Source organism: Anabrus simplex, chromosome 11 (genome assembly GCF_040414725.1).
Source record: "Anabrus simplex isolate iqAnaSimp1 chromosome 11, ASM4041472v1, whole genome shotgun sequence".
NCBI lineage: Eukaryota > Metazoa > Arthropoda > Insecta > Orthoptera > Tettigoniidae > Anabrus > Anabrus simplex.
Window position 1 is genome coordinate 21,886,476 of NC_090275.1, and position 25,465 is coordinate 21,911,940.

At 37.3% G+C, this 25,465-nt stretch overlaps 1 protein-coding gene across 1 annotated transcript in view; it reads left to right on the top strand.

Moving 5' to 3' along the window:
- Positions 1 to 25,465, top strand: part of LOC136883059 (uncharacterized) — a 106,168-nt gene that overhangs the window by 6,714 nt on the left and 73,989 nt on the right. The window contains exons 4-7 of the mRNA XM_067155206.2: positions 45 to 175; positions 9,234 to 9,369; positions 16,014 to 16,341; positions 24,116 to 24,294. Coding sequence (XP_067011307.1) covers positions 45 to 175; positions 9,234 to 9,369; positions 16,014 to 16,341; positions 24,116 to 24,294 — 774 coding nt within the window. The remainder of the gene's footprint in view (positions 1 to 44; positions 176 to 9,233; positions 9,370 to 16,013; positions 16,342 to 24,115; positions 24,295 to 25,465) is intronic.

Genomic DNA, 25,465 nt, shown 5'->3' on the forward strand with positions numbered 1-25,465 from the left:
CTTTGTTTGATATGCCAATAAACAAAATATTATTTTGTTACTAGGGTTGGGAGAGTGTGTCAGTTGATTGCAGCTGGTATTAGCATCAATGCATGGGACAGTGAGGCCAGCCAGAACACTCCCCTCCATTGGGCAGCATGTTATGGAAAGAAGGATATTGTTATGTGTTTGATTGGTGAGTAGACTCTATTGCAAGAGAGAATATATGTGACTCCTTTTTGTACAACCACTAATGTTACTGCCTTGGCGTCAGGAAGGGCATCCGGCCGTAAAACGGCGAAGCCCACATGTGCGACTCAGTTTTGCACCTGCGACCCCATCATGGAGTGGGAAAAATGGAGGAAGAAGATGATAAACGTAATTGCCTGTTCATTGCATGGGGTTTATTGTTAATAAAATCTTTCTTCTTCTTTTGCATATAAGAATAAAATAAACAATAAAAAATTTAAGTTCCCAGTAGGAAACCATAATTTGATACAAGAAAAAAAATAAAAAATAGAAAATAAAAATGTAAGTTCCCAGTAGGAAACCATAATTTAATTTCACTGGTTGTGAATATAATACCAATAAGAATGGAAAGTATTCAAACTCTTTAGGCATTTTCAGTCATGAAATTACCAGCATTTCATCCCAGTGGGGCACCAGGTTTATCAGTGGAATGCCAGTGACTTTCATATCAAAAAGTAATTTCTCAATATGGAATCATAATTAATAAACCTGATGCCATATTGGGGCAAAATTATTGTAATTACGTGATAATTACTAGCCTGAAGAGATTAAATACTTACAGTTCTTGTTGATAGTATGAATAAAATATTCTTTGTTCTTAGGATGTAAAGGAAAACCAAGAGAAGATGCCCATGATTTAATTCTCTTACGTAGTTTTCTTTTACTTCACTTTCCGCCTCGTTGACTGTTGTGATTTGAACACGTATAAATATTTTGCAAGTTGGCCATGCTCTTTCAAGAATCACTTGTTGGTGTTGTAGAATATGGCTTGAACCTTTTACTTCATTTCCTCTTATATCTACCTGCATAGTTTTTTTTTTTTTTTTTGCTAGGGGCTTTACGTCGCACCGACACAGATAGGTCTTATGGCGACGATGGGATAGGAAAGGTCTAGGAGTTGGAAGGAAGCGGCCGTGGCCTTAATTAAGGTACAGCCCCAGCATTTGCCTGGTGTGAAAATGGGAAACCACGGAAAACCATTTTCAGGGCTGCCGATAGTGGGATTCGAACCTACTATCTCCCGGATGCAAGCTCACAGCCGCGCGCCTCTACGCGCACGGCCAACTCGCCCGGTACCTGCATAGTGAAATGGTTAGCGTTGTTAGCTGTCATCCTCGGAGGCCAGATTTAATTCCTGGTACTGCAAAGTGGGTTGGAATGTATAGTTCCGTTTCTATGAGTTTTGATTTGACAGTTAATCGGATGTCAGACATTGGTCCCAAATTGTTACAAGTACAAACAGCTGATTCACGACACGTAACACGAACGGAAATGTATATGCTCGAATATAAGCCCAGAATCAATTATTCTTCGTAGCAACATGCATAACTCACATAAGATGGACAATAATAACACATTACATATTAAGGATAAGGCTATAAGATGAAAATACATCAATGCACGAACAGATAAAACGCGAGAAAATGAAGTGAAATTTCTACTCACCATCGAGTAGAGCACGTTTTGCTAATAGATTCAATTTCTCTTAAGCATGGAAAAAAATCCTACAAAGGGTGGCAAACAACTTTATGCCCATGCCTCCTGACTATTTCATCCACCACATAAACTGGGTACTAGGGCTTGTTTTGTTTCACAAGATGCATGATTTCCCGTGTCATCGCGAACCAAAATATTATGTTCCTTCAACTACTCAATCAATTCATTATTTCTAATCGTCATTGTTGGTGCTTTGTCAAGAATTACCGAGTGAACTGACAAAGTCATTAATCTCATTTTTTTTTTGGTCCGTATTGACAACAGTGATTACATTCAATTTACAAAGTATACATACAACTTTTCAATCTTTTATGATTATTTAACCGCAAAATGTGGTACTGTAGGTATTGAATAGGTGAATAATAAATGTATACTTTGTAAATTGAATGAACTGACAAAGACCGCGAAAAGGACTTAGCACAGAACAACACACAGCTGATAGTACGTAGTTACAGTAAACAACAGATCAACAACATTTGTAATCAGAACTCGAGTCTAACACGCTCTATCGGAGCAATCGGCTGCCTATGATTGGCTGTTTATTAATTAATTTAGCCTCCACCAAAAGGCAGTACTCAAATATTAAGTCGAAACTCATAAGAACTGAACTATAATTAAAATGGTACATGCAGCTCACTTCCATTCGGGGTGTGCCTAAGAAGAGCTGCACCACCTAGGGACAAGGACGCGAATGAACTTACTCTATCTTTTGGCTACATTGGTATGTGTCGTGTATTAAGTAAGAAAGCAAGGAGAAAAAACAACTACCTCTCTCCTAATAGCCACCACATAGTGAGGAGCTGGTCCCTCACCTGTACATACATATTCTACGGGCACGCTTAATAATGGATTAACTCTAATTTTTTGTGACATCAAACGTGTAGAATTCTTCATTTTCAACATTATTAATGATTTTGGTATGAATCTTGAGTGCTAAGAATGTTTTTTTTCATTTGAAAGTCATGTGGACAAATTAGTTACAGGTCATTAAAATCATATGGTGGTATTAAAAAGAACTGTAAGGATTATCAATCAATTAGATTTATGAAATCGCTTTTCTGCTCGATAGTGCAACCCAGCCTCGAATATTGCTCTGAGATATGATTATCATTGCAGCAGTACTTTGTTGAAAAAACTTGAACAGGTTTAGATACAATTCATGAAGTAGATTAGCTACAGGCATGGAACACATCGCTTTCATCTGAACATTATGAGGTGTTCTGTGGAGCCCTGCACATGAACACATTGTGAGCACGCCAGAAATATGAAAATGCCAGTCTGCTACTCAGGTGCATAAATGGTAAAATGGACTGCCGATATATGTCGGGACTGATACAGTAACACGAGAAAGAACTACACGTTGCATCTTCCGAAGTATAGGACTGAGGCATTTCACAATTCTTGGTTCCTTCAGGCTCTGTGTACGCTAAACCAATCAGGTGATAGCATGGATTTATTCCATGCCCCTTCTAATGCAGTTTAGAGGTCTTTTCTTGACTCCAAGAGCTAAAAAAAGGACTAATGCTCTTCACAAATGTAAATAGAACTGTATATAGAGATGAACATTGCACTTATGTTTAGTCTGCATAGATGCAGAGTTATATGTATTTTTGTTTTGCATTATTGTATGTTCTGTCTTTGTTTAGTGATTAATTTAAATGGAATGGCTTTATTCTGTGTTCTGTATCTCTCTCTCTCTTCAGCGGTTAGGTCAGATGTATTTTTATTTTTATGTACAGTCTGTTTAGTAGCTCGGTTATACAGTAAAATGTTCCTGTGGAAAAAAAGAACGTGTTAAGCGAGAAAATGTGCTACTGAATACACAAATAAAAGCTACCAAAGAGGAATATGGAAACATTAGATATGACCTTTTCCGACATGAGGGCATTTTATGTCGTGTCTTCACAGGTACAGTGAAAACTATATCTACCATCTCTATAAATGAGAAGAGAGTGTTAAAAGATTTAAAAAACATGAGAGAACAAATATGAAAAGCTTTTCTGCTGGGGTTTTTAAAATAAAAACAGTGCACTGAAAGGTGTGAAAAACACCAGATAACAAATACGAAAACATATACACAAAGGCCCATAAAAATATCAAAATATTATTGCAGATTACACTCTTTCTAAAACAAATGTTAGTAGAATCCTTTTATTTCAGACCAATGGGTTATTAAACATTATTTTCTGATCACACTCTTTGATAATAAATTCAAGATTACATTCAACCATGTGCGACTGCGAGACAATGATTTCGGCCACCATTTAGAATCCGACAAAACTTTGACAGACTTGAGTGTTACAAGTAATGAACTTCGTTCTGGTTCCGTATTCTTTTAGAATTTCATCGTAGACTCGAGTGATCGAGTCAGAACTGGAAGGTGCAAGTTTCAACATTCGCGCCACCTGTGCATGCTTGAAGATGCGGATGCCAGTCCACTTTCTGAAAGATGTAGTTTTGCCTTCATTAGTAGGGAATTTCACAACTTTTTCCGTATCCATAACTAGGCTATCTCAAGGATGTTAGGAAAAACTTAAAACGGTCCACCTTTTCAATACAAAAATGTTATATTTATTTATAACATGTATTTGCACTTGGAACTAGTTTCGACGCTGTGTTTGCGTCATCATCAGCCAAAATGTGGGAAATAGGCAAGATGTAGGCATTTATATTACACAAGGCGTTACATTAAACAATACACATCTTATAAGGAGATAAAAACAGGGACGAATATAGAAACAAATGAATCGTTGAGAAAACAAAAGTTATACATATTAAAAATAACCTTAACCACATATCTTGCAGTGCGAAAGTGTTCTTCTTGAATGATTCCTGAATGTAAAAAAAAAAAAAAAAAAAAAAAAAAAAAAAAAAAAAAAAAAAAAAAAAAAAAACACGCGCACACATTTCTGGAGAGCCAGCAGGCAGGACAAAGTAAAGTGAAACCTTAAGAGTTCTTCTGAGAAGAGTTCCTCATTTTTTCTATGTTCCGACTAACTAATGAAGTCTCCCTTGAGTTCCTGATAAACATACACACAGGAAAGTCTCCTTCACTCTCAACAATAGCTCTAAAGATCAACGGTAAAATTTTTATTTTAAATATTGTGCAGAGACGTGAAAGCATGATTTTGAACATGATATAACTCCTTCATATAACCCAGTTTTTTAATACAAGGTGTTGCATTAAATAATACACATCTTACGAGGAGATAAAAACAGGGATGAATGTAGAAACACATGCATGGTTGAGAAGGCAAGTTATACATATTAAAAATAAGCTTAACCACATAACTTGCAGTGCGAAAATATTTGCCTTGAATGATTCCTGAATACAAAACGCGCGCGCACACACTTCTAAAGAGCCAGCAGGCAGGAAAAAGTAAGGTGAAACCTTAAGAGTTCTTCTGAGAAGAGATCATCATTCTTTCTATGATCTGACTAACTAATGAAGTCTCCCTTGAGTTCCTGATAAACATACACAACAGGAAATTAAACAATACACATCTTACAAGGAGATGAAAACAGGGAAAGTTATACATATTAAAAATAACCTTAACCACACATCTTGTAGTGCGAAAATATTCGTCTTGAATGATTCATGAATACAAAACACACGCGCATACATTTCTGAAGAGCCAGCAGGCAGGAAAAAGTAATGTGAAACCTTAAGAGTTCTTCTGAGAAGAGTTCATCAATTTTTATGTTCCGACTAACTAATGAAGTCTCCCTTGAGTTCTTGATAAACATGCACAACAGGAAATCCTCCTTCACTTCCAACAATAGCTATAAAGACCACGGTAAATTTCTTTTTTTTTAATATTGTGCAGAGACGTGAAAGCATGATCTTGAATATAATATAACTCCTTCATTTAACCCAATTTTTTACACAAGGTGTTACATTAAACAATGCACATCTTACGAGGAGACAAAAGCAGGGACGAATGTAGAAACAAATGCATCGTTGAGAAAGCCAAAATTATACATATTAAAAATAAGTTTAACCACACAACTTGTAGTGCAAAAATATTTGCCTTGAATGATTCCTGAATACAAGACGCACACGCACATATTTCTAAAGAGCCAGCAGGTAGGAAAAAGTAAGGTGAAACCTTAAGAGTTCTTCTGAGAAGAGTTCATCAATCTTTCTATGTTCCGACTAATTAATGAAGTCTCCCTTGAGTTCCTGATAAACATACAAAACAGGAAATTCTCCTTAACTCTCAACAATAGCTATAAAAGACCAACGGTAAATTGTATTTTAAATACTGTGCAGAGATGTGGAAGCATGATCTTGAACATGATATAACTTCTTCATTTAACCACCTTTGAAAGTTTCTCTCTATATTACGTAGCTTCATTAACACACCATTCTGTAGATGCACAAAATAATCTTGTAATCTTCACAGGTCCGGTATTCAGCTCGACAAGAATATAAAATAGGTATGAAGGAATCTTTGTTGAGAGTGTGGAGGTTGACTGTGGCAGTATTTGTGGTCTATTGTTGCAGCGTTACGTGTAGGGTGGGGGCAGGTTTCTATGATGTTTATTGCGGGACGTGAGGCGGTAAAGCTATGGCGCGAGATGAAGAGGAACAGAGCGTGATGGATAGTTTAGGTCTGGGCAGCGGCCGTTGTTGGATTAGGAGGGGAGAGGGGAGGAGCGGTAGGGGAGGAGGAGTGGAAGGGGGGGAAGTATGGAGTGTGATGTGGTGAAAGTGTGTGGCGTGACAAAGTATTATGCATAATCTGAAAGACAGATCTGTTTTTCAGGATATTCATGTTTTTGAAAAATTCAATGAGAAAGTCGAATAGGATCTTTGGTTTCTCTGAGATATCATTTAAGATCATGCTTCTCTGAAGATTACAAGATTATTTTGTGCATCTACAGAATGGTGTGTTAATGAAGCTATGTAATATAGAGAGAAACTTTCAAAGGTGGTTAAATGAAGAAGTTATATCATGTTCAAGATCATGCTTCCACATCTCTGCACAGTAATTAAAATACAATTTACCGTTGGTCTTTTATAGCTATTGTTGAGAGTTAAGGAGAATTTCCTGTTTTGTATGTTTATCAGGAACTCAAGGGAGACTTCATTAATTAGTCGGAACATAGAAAGAATGATGAACTCTTCTCAGAAGAACTCTTAAGGTTTCACCTTACTTTTTCCTACTTGCTGGCTCTTTAGAAATATGTGCGCGTGCGTCTTGTATTCAGGAATCATTCAAGGCAAATATTTTCGCACTGCAAGTTGTGTGGTTAAACTTATTTTTAATATGTATAATTTTGGCTTTCTCAACGATGCATTTGTTTCTACATTCGTCCCTGCTTTTGTCTCCTCGTAAGATGTGCATTGTTTAATGTAACACCTTGTGTAAAAAATTGGGTTAAATGAAGGAGTTATATTATATTCAAGATCATGCTTTCACGTCTCTGCACAATATTTAAAAATGAAATTTACCGTGGTCTTTATAGCTATTGTTGGAAGTGAAGGAGGATTTCCTGTTGTGCATGTTTATCAAGAACTCAAGGGAGACTTCATTAGTTAGTCGGAACATAAAAATTGATGAACTCTTCTCAGAAGAACTCTTAAGGTTTCACCTTACTTTTTCCTGCCTGCTGGCTCTTTAGAAGTGTGTGCGCGCACGTTTTGTATTCAGGAATCATTCAAGGCAAATATTTTGGCACTGCAAGTTATGTGGTTAAGCTTATTTTTAATATGTATAACTTGCCTTCTCAACCATGCATGTGTTTCTACATTCGTCCCTGTTTTTATCTCCTCGTAAGATGTGTATTATTTAATGCAACACCTTGTATTAAAAAACTGGGTTATATGAAGGAGTTATATCATGTTCAAAATCATGCTTTCACGTCTCTGCACAATATTTAAAATAAAAATTTTACCGTTGATCTTTAGAGCTATTGTTGAGAGTGAAGGAGAATTTCCTGTGTGTATGTTTATCAGGAACTCAAGGGAGACTTCATTAGTTAGTCGGAACATAGAAAAAATGAGGAACTCTTCTCAGAAGAACTCTTAAGGTTTCACTTTACTTTGTCCTGCCTGCTGGCTCTCCAGAAATGTGTGCGCGTGTGTTTTTTTTTTTTTTTTTTTTTTACATTTAGGAATCATTTAAGAACACTTTCGCACTGCAAGATATGTGGTTAAGGTTATTTTTGATATGTATAACTTTTGTTTTCTCAACGATTCATTTGTTTCTATATTCGTCCCTGTTTTTATCTCCTTATAAGATGTGTATTGTTTAATGTAACGCCTTGTGTAATATAAATGCCTACATCTTGCCTAGGCTATCTCAAGACAAATATGCACCACACTAGTCAACCTCACACAGTTATGTTGATCCGTATCCATAACTAGGCTATCTCAAGACAAATATGCACCACACTAGTCAACCTCACACAGTTAAGTTGATAATCCTGATATAGGCTATCACGTGACAAGTATTCGCTACCATTCACTGTACCACTCAATGCAAAATCAATTTCTAACTGCTAATGGAATGTGAAATACAAGCACAAACATGCTTAATGGGTTATTCAGCAATCTCACTGTTAACCGGCAAGCAAAACTGAACATTCTTGAGGCTAACAGCTTGCTCCCCGAAGGTGCAGCTTATCCTGTGAAGTTCAGTAATTGAAGGCTATTTCCTGTTATCACGCTACTGTGGCGAGGGCTCTGTCCTGAATTGGAAATCATGTTTGTTTCACAACGGATGACAACATTTTCAGGTCTAGGAAAAAATGTGATCGTACTAAGCGGTAATAGTGAATATTTGTGACACGATGAGTGAGGTATTTTTATAACAGTTTCAATAAGATGAGAATCGGGAATTTGAATTTACGACGTTCTAAGCGGGGAAACATGTAATGAGGAATGCACTTAACGAGGTTTCACTGTATTGAGTTCTTCCTGTCATCAGATTTAATGTCTTTCCCTATTATCCTGTTGGTGGTAAATAAAGATTATCTATCTATCTATCTATCTATCTATCTATCTATCTGTCAGACCAAACAAGAAGCAGTGTAGCTAACTGCTCCCACTCAAGAAGTGATCTACCTTCAACAGCACAGAGAAATCCACACCAAGTGTGTTATAGTAGCCCACAACTCTACCAAGTGGTATAGAAAGATGAATAGGAACACATAATAGGGCAAACTCTGCGAGAGTTCAGGATTGGAAGACGGAGCAATCGAAAGAGGGGACAAGGACAAAGACAATCTCCATGTCTTCGTATATTGCTCACCCTTCTCAGTTCTTCTACATCTACTTCTTCTCATCCCAACAAGCTCATTTCTGCTTCAACCTCATCTGTCTTGAACGCTCATTGATAGATCTTCAGTCTTGATGTTGTAGGAAATGTAGGGTAAGAGGAAAGAAGTATTAACTCTTAGTTGCTTCATATTTGCTTCTTTATTGGCAATAATGTGTACTGAAATAATTTGTTGTTGTTGTTGTAAAGTTACATATTTTCGTTTGTTTTCCTACTGAACAGATCGGGGTGCTGATGTGAATGCTATGAATTCGTGTGGTGCCACACCACTCCATGATGCAGTGTTCCAAGGTGACTTGGAAGTTGTACGGGCCTTGTTACATAGCGGAGCTCATCCACTCATTCAAGCTTTAAAGGGGTGAGTTCATTCACTGTCCACCTTAATAAGTTCTTTGTGGGGGGTATATTCCATTATTTTGCGTGGACATAAGGAAATATGAATGGGACTGGTGTAGTTCTAGAGAGCCTATAATTTTCTAAACATATTTTTCTTTTGCAGTGTTCAATTCAAAGTTTAGTTTTTGTTTGTGGCTCTCCTTGCTGCCCATTCATTAGCCAATCTCTTCAACTCTTTGAAGCTACAACAGGACCAGTCTGCCATTATTTGACTGCTGTGTGCTATCCTCTGCAATTCTTCCCTGCCACACAACCTTTCAGAATTGTTTGCAGGATGTTGTAACACCCACCTTATCCAGTTCTCTTTTCTGTGAGTGATTTCTTCTTCTTCTTCTTGTGCTCTGTCTTCTCTTCTATACACCCAAAACTGGTTAGGACATTTTTGTGGGGACCGAAAAAAAGAGTCATAAAGAGGGAACGTGCTAAAAAAAATTAAAAACAATTTCGCTGTTCAATTTAAAGTTAGGTTTGAATGTAAAAATAATTACTATAAAAACAAAGAAAGAAGTGTTTACAATTATAATTAATGAAATAATACATTTTAAGAACACCAACATAGTAGAACTTCAAGGAAAAGCATTCTTAGAAATGCGTACATGTCGCTTACAATTATGTTTAAAGTTGTCACAGGAAAATCCAACATCTGGGCGATTTGCACACATTTCATGTGTGGTTTAGCATCCACTTTCTCAATAAACTTCAATTTTTGATCATCTGTAAACTGTCTAGCTTTCTTCTTCTTCTTCATAACTGAATGTCCTGCAAACCACTATGCATAAGTACAGTAGGCCTCATTTATGTACGTTGTTACACAATTAGTTTACGAATGTAAAAGTAAGCACCAACATGTCAGCTGTATACATAAGTACAGTAGGGCTAATTTACGTACGTTGTCACACACGTAATTACAGTAGGTCTAATTTATGTACAAAAGTCCTCAGGCCTCTTTCAGACGGCGCGGGAGTGAAATGCGCCCGTGTGTATGCGATGACTCTTATGCACACAACGGGTTGAGTGGTGCGAAAGTCCCCATACTTTTCAGCAGATGAATTTCAACACTCGTTTCAGTGTGGATAATAAATATGGACCATCATGGTCTTCGTTTACACTTAAGAAAATACAAAAATAGTTCACGCATGCTGTGTCCTTCACATTTCGTTACAGAAGAAGACAGGTACAATTTTGAGGATACTTTCTCAATAAATTATATCATGTTTTCCCAAACATGAGACCACTGGTATTTGCTACATTAAAGTTATTGAGTTCTCAATGTCAATTTTGGGTTCCATAACAACTGCTGTACATCACACAGGAAAAGAAAAAAAGCACATGAATAACTTTTAAATTAAAAATGGGAAATAACTACTGTATATCTAAATCCATTTCTACTTTCTTGTAGCTAGGAGGAAGAGAAATGAACATCATCTTATTTGCAGATGATATTGTGATTGAGGACATGAAGGTTCAAGAACAGTTGGATGTGGTGAATGGGAAGATCGAAGAATGTGGATTGAAAATAAGTGTAGAAAAGAGTCAAACTCTTGTTATGACTAGAGGGGGGAAAGAAGGGGAAAGGTCAGATAAGATTTACAGGCAAGCCCCTGGAAGTAGTGGAGACGTTCAAATACCTGGGGAGTGAGATAATGGAGAATACTCGACTGAATGCTGAGATTAGTACGAGGATTCAAGCTGGAAGCTGTTTCTATCGTAGTGTAAGAAACATGTTATGGGACAAAGATGTGCCAATGGAAGCAAAGGAAACTATGTACAAGATGTATTACGTACCCATAACAACTTACGGAGCAGGAACTTGGACATTGGAAAAGAGGATGAGAGTCGAATACAGGCAGCCGAAATTAAGTTCTTGAGGAGTATGATACAGAAGAGTAGAAGAGAGAAAATAACGAATGAGAAAATCCGGGAAGAAATTGGAGTGAAAATGAATGATAGATTAGAGAAGAGTCGACTAAGATGGTTTGGGCACATAAAGCGAATGAGTGATGAAAGAATGCCAAAACCGGTGATGGAAATGCAAATGCAAGGAAGGAGAGGCCGTGGACGACCACGATTGAGATCGAAGGACACAATCCAACACAGTATTATAGAAAGAAACCTGGACTGGGACACGTGTTGGAGGAGTGGTGGAAAGACCAAAGAAAGTGGAGAGGAACCATATTTGCCCCTACCCGGCTACAGCTGGATAAAAAGAAATGATGATGATATAGGTATACTATCGGGTTCTCTACTGATGTGAGCACGGTCGATCCGTTGTGTATGAGACATGCATAAAAGCTAATGTCCAATAACAAGTTACTGTGGGACCGTGACTCAGCACAAACACAAACTTTAACATTAAAGTTGGTACTGAATTACAGTAAAAAGAGAGTCGCCAATAACAAGATGCTATGACTGTCTGTCGAAAGCACAGTAATTCAGAAAAGTGAAATTAGTGAATACGGGATTCTAGAGGAAACTCCGACACGCCTAAATAATATTATTCATTACCACAGAAAGTTAAGTTAAATGAGAAACGGCCAAAACACAAGAGTGGGTTGAATAAAATCAAACACAATAGAAATAGGACTTACCAAAGAGAGACCGGGTACCCCCAGAGGGGGACAGACCTCGACCCCGAGCGTGTGCGCTCACTAGGTCGGTCAGATGGAAAAGAATTGAAAATAGGAAAGGATTTCCACCTATCAATACTTATTTATTGCACTTATTATGCTACATAACTTGTGAGGCAGGGTGCGCTATGTGTAAGTGGCCTTTCCTGTCGTTTTGTAATATCTGCTAATATGCAGATTCAGCAGAAAAGATTGTTCTAGAAACTCTTTGTAATTAGCCAAAATAACAGTGCTCTTATTAGGCCCATGAAGAAATGGACTCTGAAGAAGAATATATTGAAAGTTATTTTTTAAAAATTATTGTAACTGACGGGTGTGAAGAAGATCCATGTTCAAAGAGATCTGGGTATTATTATGCTAACCCGAAACCGGTACTGTAGCGTAATAGGTGAAATAAAGAAGTATTGATAGGTGGAAATCCTTTCCTGTTTCTAACTGTGTAGTTCGTCAATACGGAGATGAAGATTGTAGATTGCGACAGATGGAAAAGACGCGGACAAAATGTATCACTCACACGAGGAGCCCAAAACCGGAAATCGTACAGTTACAAATAGCCAATAACAACACTCCAGATTACCACATTCACCAATGAAAAATGCTAATATTTTGGCCACTAAGAAACACTGTTATTTTAGCTAATTACAAGGAGTTTATAGAACAATCTTTTCTGCTGAACCTGCATATTAGCAGATATTACAAAACGACAGGAAAGGACACTTACACGTGGCGCACCCTGCCTCACAAGTTATGTATACAATTTGCAGAACAATATACAATTTGAAACAGGAAATTTAAATACCCAGATCTCTTTGAACATAGATCTTCTTCATACCCATCAGTTACAATAATTAAAAAAAAAAACCTTTCAATATATTCTTCTTCAGAGTCCATTCTTCATAGGCCTAAATACTGATAATTTTAAATATCATGCACATTTGATTAGTTTTTCAAGCGGATTAAAATGATGTAATGCCTTTACTTGAAGCTTCTTGAAATTAATTTAAATGATACACAACCTTTTCAAAATTCAATAAAACACAACTACATTAAATTTAGGCCTAAATTCAAAGATCACTTTGAAAATAATTCTTACAATTTTCATTTACAGTTTCAAATAATAGGTAAATAATTTCTTGATCTGTCCAGAAAAATAAAATGGTAAAAACAATATATTAAGCAATTCCATAATTGATAATTTTCAAAAGTTCATGAGCTCCAAAGTCTTTTCTTGAGGTTTCTTAAAATAAAAGGTGAATAGTTTACATGTCCGAACTTAGATAATATAATTTTATGAAACACAGTGATAATTTCCAGTTTGCCGTCCCACCACAGGTGACAGAACTCGGAACTCTCTGAACTGAAGGTTCAACGCTAATCATTAAAACCAGGGAGTCGGACCTTTACCTTACTACCTATCAGCAATATTATTGATCAGCTTCAATGCAAGACAGCAGCAGAGTGATTGAAGAAGAATGGTGGAAAGACTAAATAAAGTGGTGGGATTTGGAAGAAGAAGAAGAAGAACCATCTTTCTGAAAATTGTGTTGTCATAATGGACAACGCACTTATCATTTGATATTCATGACAAGGCTGCAACAGTGATAGCGAGGAAGTCTGTTCTTGAATGTTTGAGAGACGTGGGAAGATGATTTTGTGGTGGGGAACAACTTAGAAAATTTAGTCTTCTCTTTGGGTATGGGTGGTAGTGACAGTGATACATCTATAGATGATTCCTGTAATTTTGAGATCAGTTCCCATTGTAGACAATAATCTTCTTCGTACGCCAGCCAGAGCAGTAAGTAGCATATTTCATTCTTGCTAATTTCCTTCTCTTGTTTCAGTGTTGAATGTTGCTAGTAAATGTGCTGTGTTTTTTTCAGTTTTTGTGTATTTGTTTGTAATGTGCATTCATAACGTGTGTGGTTTTCTAGGAATGACATTTACATGGGCGCCCATGACACTTCGTAGGGGTAGGAGGCTAGCCCTGGGGGTATCTAGTATTTTTAATATTTTGGAAGATGAATGGCGACTGGTATTCCGTGGTAGAATAACACCCACAGTATCCCCTGCCTGTTGGTGGGGAGCGGTACTACCACTTCTACGTAATACCGACTTTTAAATAATTTTCTTGAAAGAAAAACACCTTACTACATCAGAAGTTTTCCCATCCCTGAGAGCTAGGGGGGACTTGTTGCATCAGCTGTCCTCATAGCAGTAAAGCACCGGCAACACAGATCGAGAGTTGGTCGCGATGTTTGGGAACTGTCAGTTTGGAAGCTGAGCCGTGTAGTGCTTATTTAGGATACACTACTACATCTTTGTTCACACAGATGAATACCTGTATTAGCATTTGCGAAGAATACCACTGCCAACTCATTTCCATAACGAAGGAGATATTGAAGCACACCTCAATGTACAAGATGCTATTTTATGAAAGAGTTCATTGCTTCTTTACTTTCAGATTTCATTAGAAGTGTGTAGAGAGATCCTTTTATAATCACATATTATAAAATTTGTAAACTACTTACTGTATTACATAGTAGTTGGACTGAATACCTCGGACGGTAAAGCGCTGGCCGTCTTATCTGAAGCTGGTGGGTCGATCCCGGTTCAGCCCCGTGATACTTGAAGATACTCAAATATGTCAGTCTCCTGTTGGTATATTTACTGGCACATAAAAGAATTCTTGTAGGACAAAATTGGGGCACATCAGCGCCTCTGAAAACTGTAAAAGTGATTAGTGGGATTTGAAACAAATTACATTATTGTTACTTAATAGTAGGTGTAATCTTAAAGTATTTTCCTTTACAAAATATTTATTTCCATTTTTTACAGTTTTTGCATTTGTTCTTAAAATGTATAGGGTATCCTTGAAAAAGCTTTGCATTTTACACAGGAGGTGGCACACAACAAACGAAGGAAGAAAGGTCCTATAAACATTGGTCACAAACCCAATATCTTCAGGGTTATGGTCCGCTACCATTACGATCATTGACCACCATGTCTTGGATCTATTCTTCACAACAAGTGCTCAATGTGACCGCCATCCATTGCAGTGCAGCTTTCCACCCTACAGTACCGCAGTGTCACAACGAAACATGCACCATTTGAACACTACCATACACTTGACGAAACTAACCTATCTGACTGTGAGAGCAATAAGGTCTGTAGTATGCAGTGGAATACTGTACTTTGACTGGTGTGTTTTGTCCTTGCCTAAGACATTACAAATGCATGGACACTATTTACTGCGTCTATTTTCTACGTACAGTGGTTTCACATTTGTTTCACAACAAAGTGCTCAGAGTGCAAGATATGTACCTCCTGAATAACAAGACCATAACACAACACGTTGGTAGGTTTACGACCAATGTTTAGGTAGGGACGTATTTCCGTCTTGTTGCATACGACCCTCTGTAAATTATTGGAACTTTGTGATAATGGTTAGTAGTGGTAGTGGAAGATAACTCCGAAGATATTTGGTTTGTGACCATTGTTCATAGGACCATTTTCCACTGGGCAAGTTGGCCGAGTGGTTAGGGTCGTGCAGCTGTGAGCTTGTATCCGGGAGATAATGGGTTCAAACCCCACTGTCGGCAGCCCTGAAGATGGTTTGCCATGTTTTCCCGTTTTCACACCAGGTAAATGCTGGAGCTGTACCTTAATTAAGGCCACGGCCGCTTCCTTCCTATTCCTAAGTCTTACCTATTCCATCGTCACCATAAGATCTATCTGTGTCAGTGGGACGTAAAGAAAATAGCAAAAACTAGCATAGGACCTTTTTCCTTTGTTGTGTGCTGCCTACTCAGTGAATACTGGAACCTTTTTCAAGGACATTCTGTATAAGTGAAAAGTTACGATCTTTCAGTTCATTCGAAGGGTAGTGAAAATTCTTGAAAAAGGCATGCTGAAGGACACCACGTAGATTTATTCTAACTTATTTACTGTATTTCTTATACATTGCTCTTTTTTTTTCCAGCAAGTTTGGTGGGAAGACGCCTCTGGACTTAGCCTCTCACAACCCCAAGCTGCGGATACTTCTCGAAGGCTTCACCTCGTCTGTGTGTCCGAGCACGAACAATAATGAGCACTTGAATCATAACAGCGATAACGTATCTGTTCATAATGACCACGTGGGACATCACACGGACTCTCGTATCAGAAGCACGTCCGTGGAGTCATTTAACAGTGGTATTGGTGACCACGGTCATGAGACCGTTACATTCCAGGAACGTATGTCTGCTCATTCGGCCGTCATGTATTCTTCCCAGTGTTCATCTCTAGATCTCAGTCCTAGGATAGATCAGGTGCATTAAATTACATTACATTCTTAGTTATGGATTAAATAAGAACTTTGCAAATTCTGGTTAGCAAGCAAGAAGTCGGTAGCATTTTTGAAATCAGTTGTTATTGTTATGTAGTGTTCAAACTGATTTCAAATGCTTTTCAGGAAATAATTTTTACATAATTACTTTGCTTACACAACTGGACAGAGCGAGTTAATCATCCTATTTATTTATTTATTTATTTATTTATTTATTTATTTATTTATTTATTTATTTATTTATTTATTTATTTATTTATTTATTTATTTATTTATTTATTTATTTATTTATTTATTTATTCATTGATTCATTCATTGATTCATTCATTAATATTCAGACTATCTTAGTTGTAAGTTGCAAGTAGTAGACATGAAAGTAACGAGAACGATTGGTCCAAACGGGTGGAAACAGGACAGGAGGGTGCTTGAAATGAGGAGATGAAGGAAGATAGGAATGAACTCTGTGGATGATGTAAAATGGCTTTGATGGTGGGGTCACGTGAAGTGAGTAGAGGAGGAGAGGTTACCTTGGTCAATCATAGACTCAGGGGAGGACTGAGGCAACAATGGTTGGATTCAGTTTGTATGATTTGAATGTTAGAGGCGTTCGACTAAATGACACCACTGAGCTAGTTTCAAATGCAGTGGAATCCTGTTAGTACGTTCCTCAACAATGCATTTTCCCAATATGACATTTTCTTTTCTTTAAGCTTCATGGAATCCTGTTAGTACATTCCTCAACAATGCATTTTCCCAATATGGTGTTTTCTTTTCTTTAGGCTTCATATATCCGCATCGAACTGAGGAACTTAAGTCCTATACTGTAACCTAGGACTTCATGTATGTCGCTTTTCACCCTTCAACGTGCCGATAAAACAAGTGCCTATAAGACCTTGCTTAGCAGCAACTGTACACAAGCTGCTTTTCTCAAAATAAATCTTGTAATGAGTCATCCCTCAAGATGTTATGTTGGATCAAGATTTTAACTCGTTATTTATCATCAGTTTAATGTCTTTTTACGTGATTACAGCGCAGCAAGAATATATAAGACGGTCACATTACAAATTGACTTCAACTAAATTTACTTCTTCATAAAAAGTGTTATATTTCTACGTACATCCTTTTGACTGTGAATAACGTCTTATATGTGTTATGTGTGTTTATAATTGTTTATGATTTTAGTCCTTTTGTCCTGTTCTCTTAATCGGCTGATGACGACACTTTAAATGCGTCGAAACCGATCCCAAAGTTAACATGTTGTAACTTAATATTGGTACAACTTAATAACAGTGTATTGAAAAGGTGGAACCTCTATACTTTCTTTTTAGTATTGTACATGTGGATTTAGCGTGGAAGTTAAACACTCCTCCGTCATCCTTAAATACGATTGGAATTAAATGTAAACTGATTGAAACTGCTTTTGAAGAAGAGAAAAGTGCTAAAAGAAAACGTAATTGCCAGGGTCAGTTTCGAGAATTAGAAGAAGTTCTTAAGCGGTTTGTACAAGTGCAAGCTTCTGATATGCTGTTAGACGGAACTATGGTTCAAGCTCAGGCAACACATTTAGAGCACAGAAGATGGGATTTGATGATTTTAAAGCATCCAGTGGCTGGATTGAAAGATTCAAGAGTCAACACAACTGTTCATAGATGTATGCGAGGCTGTTGCTGTGGGTAATGACACTACACTGTGAAAAACTATTGAAATGTGGAAACCTACAATGCTTCCATGAATTTTGAAATATTGTAGTCTTGATGATTTTTTAAAATGCAGACGAAACAGGCTAGTTTTTCATCCTCTGCCAGATAAAATCCTAGATTTTAAGGGCGCTAAGTGTCTTGGTGGCAGGCTTAACAAGGAAAGGCTTACAGTTCCCTTGTACTGTAATGAAAGTGGAACTGAGAAATTGCTACCACTGGTTATCGGAAAAGGACTCATCTGTGATGTTTCCAGCATGTACAATCTTTTCCATTCAAGTACACTTCCAGCACGAAAGCATGGATAGCTTCTGTGGTATTTGAAAATTTCTTATGTGCATGGGATGCAAGGCTTGGCGTAAGAAACAATATAATTGCACTCTTCACTAATCAGTGCACTTTTCAACACTCCTCCCCCCACCAGTGCTTCAGTTGGTGAAACATAAGGATCATTTTCCTCCCAACAAACTATGTACACGTGTAAGCTACGGCTATTAGATCAAGGAATAAAATGGTGCCTGAAGCAAAAGTATCGTAAGATGCTGCTACAGAGAAGATTGGCTGCACTGGTTTTGACAATGAGAAAAATCACTGTTTTAGATGCCAGTCATTTCATTTAGGCTGCCTGGAATTCTGCAGCGCAAAACACCATTTGGAACTACTTCAATGCAGCTGGCTTTTGTCATGTTCTTGGTGATGCTGTCACACTAGATGAAGAATGGTACCAAATAGCAGGAGGTATCTGTTTTGTATCATACGTCAACGCTGATGATCTTCCAGTGTATGAAACTATGACAATAAATGAAGTACTTGAAGAACAGACGTTAGAAGCATCTGTGCAGGATGAAGGTGATGATGAGCCAGTTCCTACAGTGTCAGAAGTGGTGGAGGCAATTGACATAGGGAAGTGAAATGTGTGTAGTTTTGAAGTTGGCAACCACGTAATGACTTCACTGAACAAGTTGGACAGCAGAATTTTAAAATTAAAACCAACAAAGCAATCCACCGTACATATCTGTTTCAAACCATTGTGAATCAATATTTGTGTTTGGCTGTGAGGTAAGATTAATTATTAGTAGGGCTCGGAAGTTGAAGACCTTGAAAAGACCTGTAAGACGACCTAAAAATATCCAAATGAAAGTACCTAAAAACTGACAAAAATGATGTAAAAATGTGATCCAAATTTATTCATAATTTTAGCTCCAATTAGATACTTATTTAATGAAGGAATATAACGTTATAAAATGCAAAATTCTGGTGGTATGCAACATATAGAGCAAAAATATGTGAGTGAAATACTACTTCTTTCAGACATTATATACTTTTAGATTAACATAATTTTAAAAATGAAGTCCGTTTTTGTTAAAAAAAAAAAGTACTTGCAGAATTTACAATGAAATGTTTTTTCCATCTAGAATGAATTCAACAAACCCGCAATGGACATCCTGGAGAAAGAAATTGAAATTAGTATAACTGGAATCATATTTGGCCCAAACGGCTTTCTCCCCAAAGGTATAACTTATCCTGTGAAGTTCAGGAATTCGAGGCCTTCTTTGGTTATCGCACAACTTTGTCTGATCTGCCTCCTTTGGCGAGGGCTCTTATCTGTTTTGAAAATCATGTTCCTTTCACAAAGGGTGACAAAGAATATTTTCAGGGCTAGGAAAAATTTGATCATATGAGCAGTGATAATAAAAATTTGTGATGTGACATGTGAGGTAGTTTTATACAGATTTAATATGATGGGAATTGGGGCTTCTATTTACAATGTGTTAGGCAAAAAAAACATGTTAATGAGGAGTGCACTAACGAGATTTCACTGTATTATTATGCAGAGTACTTCAAACTTCTTAAAAACTCTGCAGGTATTTAAAAAGGACATTTGATCTGCTGTCCAAAATGCTTATTGCATGTGTTTTTTGAAGCTAGGTAGTTATTGTTGTAGTGTATTAAGTGTGAACTGGCTCCTGATTTTGAAAACTTTTAGCCTTTGAATGTGAGTGGGGGTAAGATTTGAAACATACTGATAAAATTGATGAATTGATCGGGCGAGTTGGCCGTGCAGTTAGGGGCGCGCAGCTGTGAGGTTGCGTCCGGGAGATAATGGGTTCGAACACCACTGTTGGCAGCTCTGAGGATGGTTTTCTGTGGTTTCCCATTTTCACACTAGGCAAATGCTGGGGCTGTACCTTAGTGAAGGCCACGGCCACTTCCTTCCCATGCCTAGGCTTTTCGTATCCCTTTGTCACCATAAGTCCTGTGTTGGTGCGACGTAAAGCAAAAGTAAAAAAAAAAAAAAATTGTTTCTTTCACAACCCAAATTTACAGTCATGATAACTTATGGGTTTTGATGCGTGAAAGATAAAAACTACAGAGAATCTGTACGTTTTGTAAAGACATTGCTCTATGTCCTCAGAAGAGAAACTTGACTGATCATGGCTATGACTGTTCAAACAATGATGAAACATTTGAAATGAATTGACCCTAGCTCTGTTGTTGCTGACACTCTTTTGCATTAACAGATGAAGTCTCTTTTACCTGCTTTATATATTTTCCATATTTTCTGCCCCTCATATTTTACTTGTCTCTTTTTTAATCTTATTTCTGTTCCTTTCTATTTTCTTTATCTTTCTTTCATTGCTCTTGATTTTATTTTTCATTTTGTCTTTTATTAGTATGATGACTTGGGCTCGGATTTCTGTGATATCTTTGGCTGTTACTTGTCTGCAAATATACAATTTTCCTGCTTAATAAACCACTTTTCACTCGATGCCCTTTATGAAAACCGCTGGTGACTAAACATGAACTTGTGTCCACACAAATTGCAGTTTATAGATAGTAGAAGGCATGGTTAGATGTGGCAAAGCTTGCGTACTTGCCATTTGGACTCATTGTCTCTATGATGTTCTTATTCAAACAGTTCTAAACAGCAAGCCTGGATCACTGTTGAAGTAAGTGATACTCACAAAGTGCTTCCCAGGTCTGATGGTTTATGTTGGTCTACTACATGGTTTGCTTAAAGCTGGTCTTTTTAGCATCTCATAGGTTCACTTTGGGATCATGTGTCAGATCATCATTGATTTAGGAGAGGAAGTTAGCAGCTTCAAGAAAGTGAAGAAGCAAGACTGTTTTAAGAATGGGTGAAGATATTTTGAGCCTCATCAGTGCAAAATGGGAAGCTCATTGTTCTCTTGTTCAAGATCTAACTTGCATCCTGAAGAAGGCTCATTTTCAAGACCTCTATGATCTCTATGGAAATTTGCATGCACTTATGCCACCCCCCACAAACAAATACAAAAATATGACATATAAACTTGGAAATATGGCACACAAGAAATTAAATATAGTACAGAATTTGCTTAGAAGAGCAGCAGCAAACTGACCACATTCCTAACATTGTTTTATCCTTTCTGTTTTGGCTGCTCATGAAACCTGATACCTTCAAGCTTCATTCGCCACAGAATATTTTTAAAGAAAGGAAATCCAAAGAACTCAACACGAACAGAATCTCTTCATAAGCATAAAACATAAATATACTTGGAGAAAAGCTAAAATATATGCTTTATACCACATTTTTGGTCAAATATGAATTAATGATAAAATATAGTAAAATATACATTTACCATCATCATCATCATTTTCCAGCTCCAGTTTCCTGGGTGTGGTATACAAGCGCTCGCCACTTCTTCCTGTCAAAGTATAGTTTCTGTTTCTCTATGTCATCCTATTTGGCGTTCCTCTTGATGACCTCTGATTTCACTGTGTCTATCCATCTATTCCTTGGTCTCCCAACTGGCCTTTCCCTTTTCACTTTTCTCTCAAAGTAATTCCTTGCTGTTCTCGAACCGTCCATCCTCATAACATGTCCAAACCATTGTAGCCTGCGTCTTCCTAAAAACTTGATAATAGGTATTTTGATGCCAGCCTCCTTCCTGTTTGCTTCATTTCTAATCTTGTCCTTCCTGGACTTTAGGTTCATTTTTCTGATTAATTTCATTTCTGTTGACAGGATTTTACTAGTAGCCTTGTTACGTAGTGTGCATGTTTCAAGTCCATATGTGAGAATTGGAATGAAGTAGGTATAAAGCATGGTCAGTTGTGCTTTCTGGGGTATTTTATCATCCCAGAGTAGATTTGTCAATTGAAAATAAAATTGAAAAGCTTTCCGAGTCCTATTAAGTATTTCTTGGTTTACTGTGTTATCTTTTGAAATGATACTTCCAAGGTATTTGAAGTTAGAAACAGATTGTAGTAGAGTTCCCTCCAGGAAAATATTTGAATCTGTGCCTTTTCTGTTGATAGTCATTTCAACAGTTTTTTTTTTTACTGATGTTTAGTCCATATTCTTTAAACTTGCCATTCCTAAGATTTAGTTTCTCCTGTACTTCTGCTTCATTTTCTCCCCAGAGCAGAGCATCATCTGCAAATATTAGAGTGTTAGGCTCTTTGCATTGTTCTTTGATGGACTTTATGATCCGATCCATAACAGTGGTGAACAGGAGTGGTGACAAGGCACTTCCCTGCTGGACTCCTCTTTCGGTTTCAAACAATCTGATCTTCCATCCCCTAATTGGACACAGCTTAACCCTCGAACCGGTAGCTGGCGATGGATCAGCAAGTGTGCGCCTATCTCAACCGCCGCTGACGATAGATCGTCAGGTCTACTCTACCAGTAGTAAATATTTCCATTAGATGGCAGCATTTATCAGGCATGTTTTCTCCTTGGAATGTGGAATGTTTCGGTGTTAAATACATCCATTTACCTTTGCTATCTTTGAAACAATTGAAGGTTGTAATTCGTACAGCTTTGAAACACATGTTGATTTTGTTGTGGCTTGCTTTTGTTGTTTACTATGTGTTATGCACACACGATGACTACATTTTTGGATTTAAATGATGAAGGTATTGTAATATAATTAAATACGTCTGTAAATTCAAGGCTCACTGCAGCAGAATGGACAAATGTTGTGCCTCCTGTGGTAGGTTATTAACACCCACCGGTTAGAACTTTTATCAACTGCCGCACTTTTTAATGAATAATTCCTGAAGTATTAACACTATTCACTTAAAATGTGTATTATGGTCGGAATTAATCTACAAAATGTATATTTTAAAAAGTTTCAGAAAACTGATTAGTCATTTATATTTGATATGTGGACCTAAATAAAAAATATTTTGATTTTTGAGGGGGCATTTAAAGGGGCATAAAATGAAAAACTACTACATTGAGGGTAAATGCAAATCACTTTTCAATAGTCCAGTTCATGCTGAATGTTCTGGTGTATTATATGTCCATATTCTGTGAATAATACATCTGTCAGAATGACATACATCAGGTACTGCAAATGTGTGGTGCACTCCCACCGGTTAGAGATATTTCAGCTACCGGTTCGAGGGTGAAGCACTTTTGATAGAGCATCTTTACTTTATTGATCAGGAAGTTTGGCACACCTATACCTTCTAGGCATTCCCAGATTATCTCTCTAGGCACACTGTCATAGGCCTTCTTGATGTCCATAAAAACCATCATTAAGTTCTTACCATATTCCCAGTGCTACTGTTAGCATTCTGACGGCAAATATGACCACTAAAAACCCTGTGATTGTGTTTGCAAAACCTAGATGTGTGTTTAATTTTTTTAAAATGGACCAGGCTAAAAATGTGGCTCATACAGTAGAAATATGTGCACTAATAATGACATTGTCTATTTCTAGCTCACAGACATGAAAAATAAAAGGATAAAAAAAATTGCAATATGAATTTATTTTCAGAATATAATATCACGTAATGAGCCATCTGGTGATAAATAGAGCAACACTCCATTGATTTCAAACAGTTTGGCATCATTAATACAAGACACGGTCAGTTGAGTTTCTCTTCCAAGGACACAGAGCAATGTCTTCATGAAACATGAAGTTTTTCTACAGTTTCCCTCTTTCCACATGTCACAAATCCTAAGGATATTATGTCTACTGGTAAAATTATTCAAAAATATTTTCTTGTTATTGTTACTGATATAATATTGATGTAATATTCAAATTTGTATGTTGCGGTGGTAAGGCAATAGAGAGCCTGGTCAGAACGCACATACGCACTCCCATTCGTCCTCTGGTGACCCACAGCAGCCTGCATTTACTATGGCCTCAACCGCAACGCATTGAAGAACTGGAAGGACCTCCATTTGTACCTCAGAAGGAGCTCAACATCTCAGTCATCCAGGGTCAGGCTTCCATTCATAGGTGATAAATATATTCTCTTTTTTCTAGTTTTAACTTTAGGCATGTATTAACTAATTTAATTTAATGAATGTAGCCAGTGGCCCATCTATATGTACATACAGTGGAACCTCGATTATCCGTTCCCGGAACCTATGTTTTCCCGAATCATGCGTTCAAATTCGTGGTCCCGTGAGCATCATAATTAAATCACGTTGTAAAAATTCTGCATTATTCGTTCCTCGAAGAAACAATTTCCCAGATGCAACCATCTAGAAATTTCAGTCCCATCAACGCTAAATCGTCTATCAAGCGTTTTTCAATCAACTGTATCTCACGAAAGGACGACTATGGCATATTTATGGATCTTGGCGTTAATGCCCGGTCACTGCAATAATTAGAGCAAGTACTGTACTGGAAAAGCGATCGGCAGTGAACTTGTTTAAGGGACCATCTTAGCATCAAATTTGGGTGGTATTGTTTAGAGAATCTCAGAAATTATAAAGCAGAGAGTGTCCACAATAACTGTAAGGAGATGCAGAGCATTTTGACAGCTCTACCTGAAGACAGAACGAGTTTCGTCAAATGTTTGCACTTATAAAACGTCCGCATTATGTCCAGGGTTGGATGTTTATATTTTTACTTTTCTCAATTGTATTGCCGAACAGGTTTTCGGCACTTTCTTCAGGGCACTGTATAGTAACTGGGCTTTCAGGCAGGAATCGAAACTGCTCCTTAACACAAATCTTGCACAAATCTAGTATACAAATCGTATACGATTATGTTATCAAGACCAGAACAGATATTGTACCTTACATGGGAAGTCTTGGGATTTCCTATTACTGTTTTGGTCCTAAAATGAGACTGGGTATTTTACATTTTCATTTTAAAAGTTAAAAAAACTACAGTCGTTTTATTTGCGCACATTACATGTAAGGGGTTTGTATAATTTCCAACTTGTACACTGACTTATGCAGACAGAGTGCATTCCAGCTGAGCCCAAGGTTACAAATAACTGTAATTTCTGAAGTTTTGATGAGATTATTTTTCTCTTTCCAATTTAATTGAATTAGTGATGAGCAGAATTGAATATAATCCATTAGAGAACTTCTGAGAATCAATACTTATCTTCAAAACCATGTTCTCGAGTTCAACATAACCTTTAAAATTCGATGTAGGCCTAATTTACGTGGTA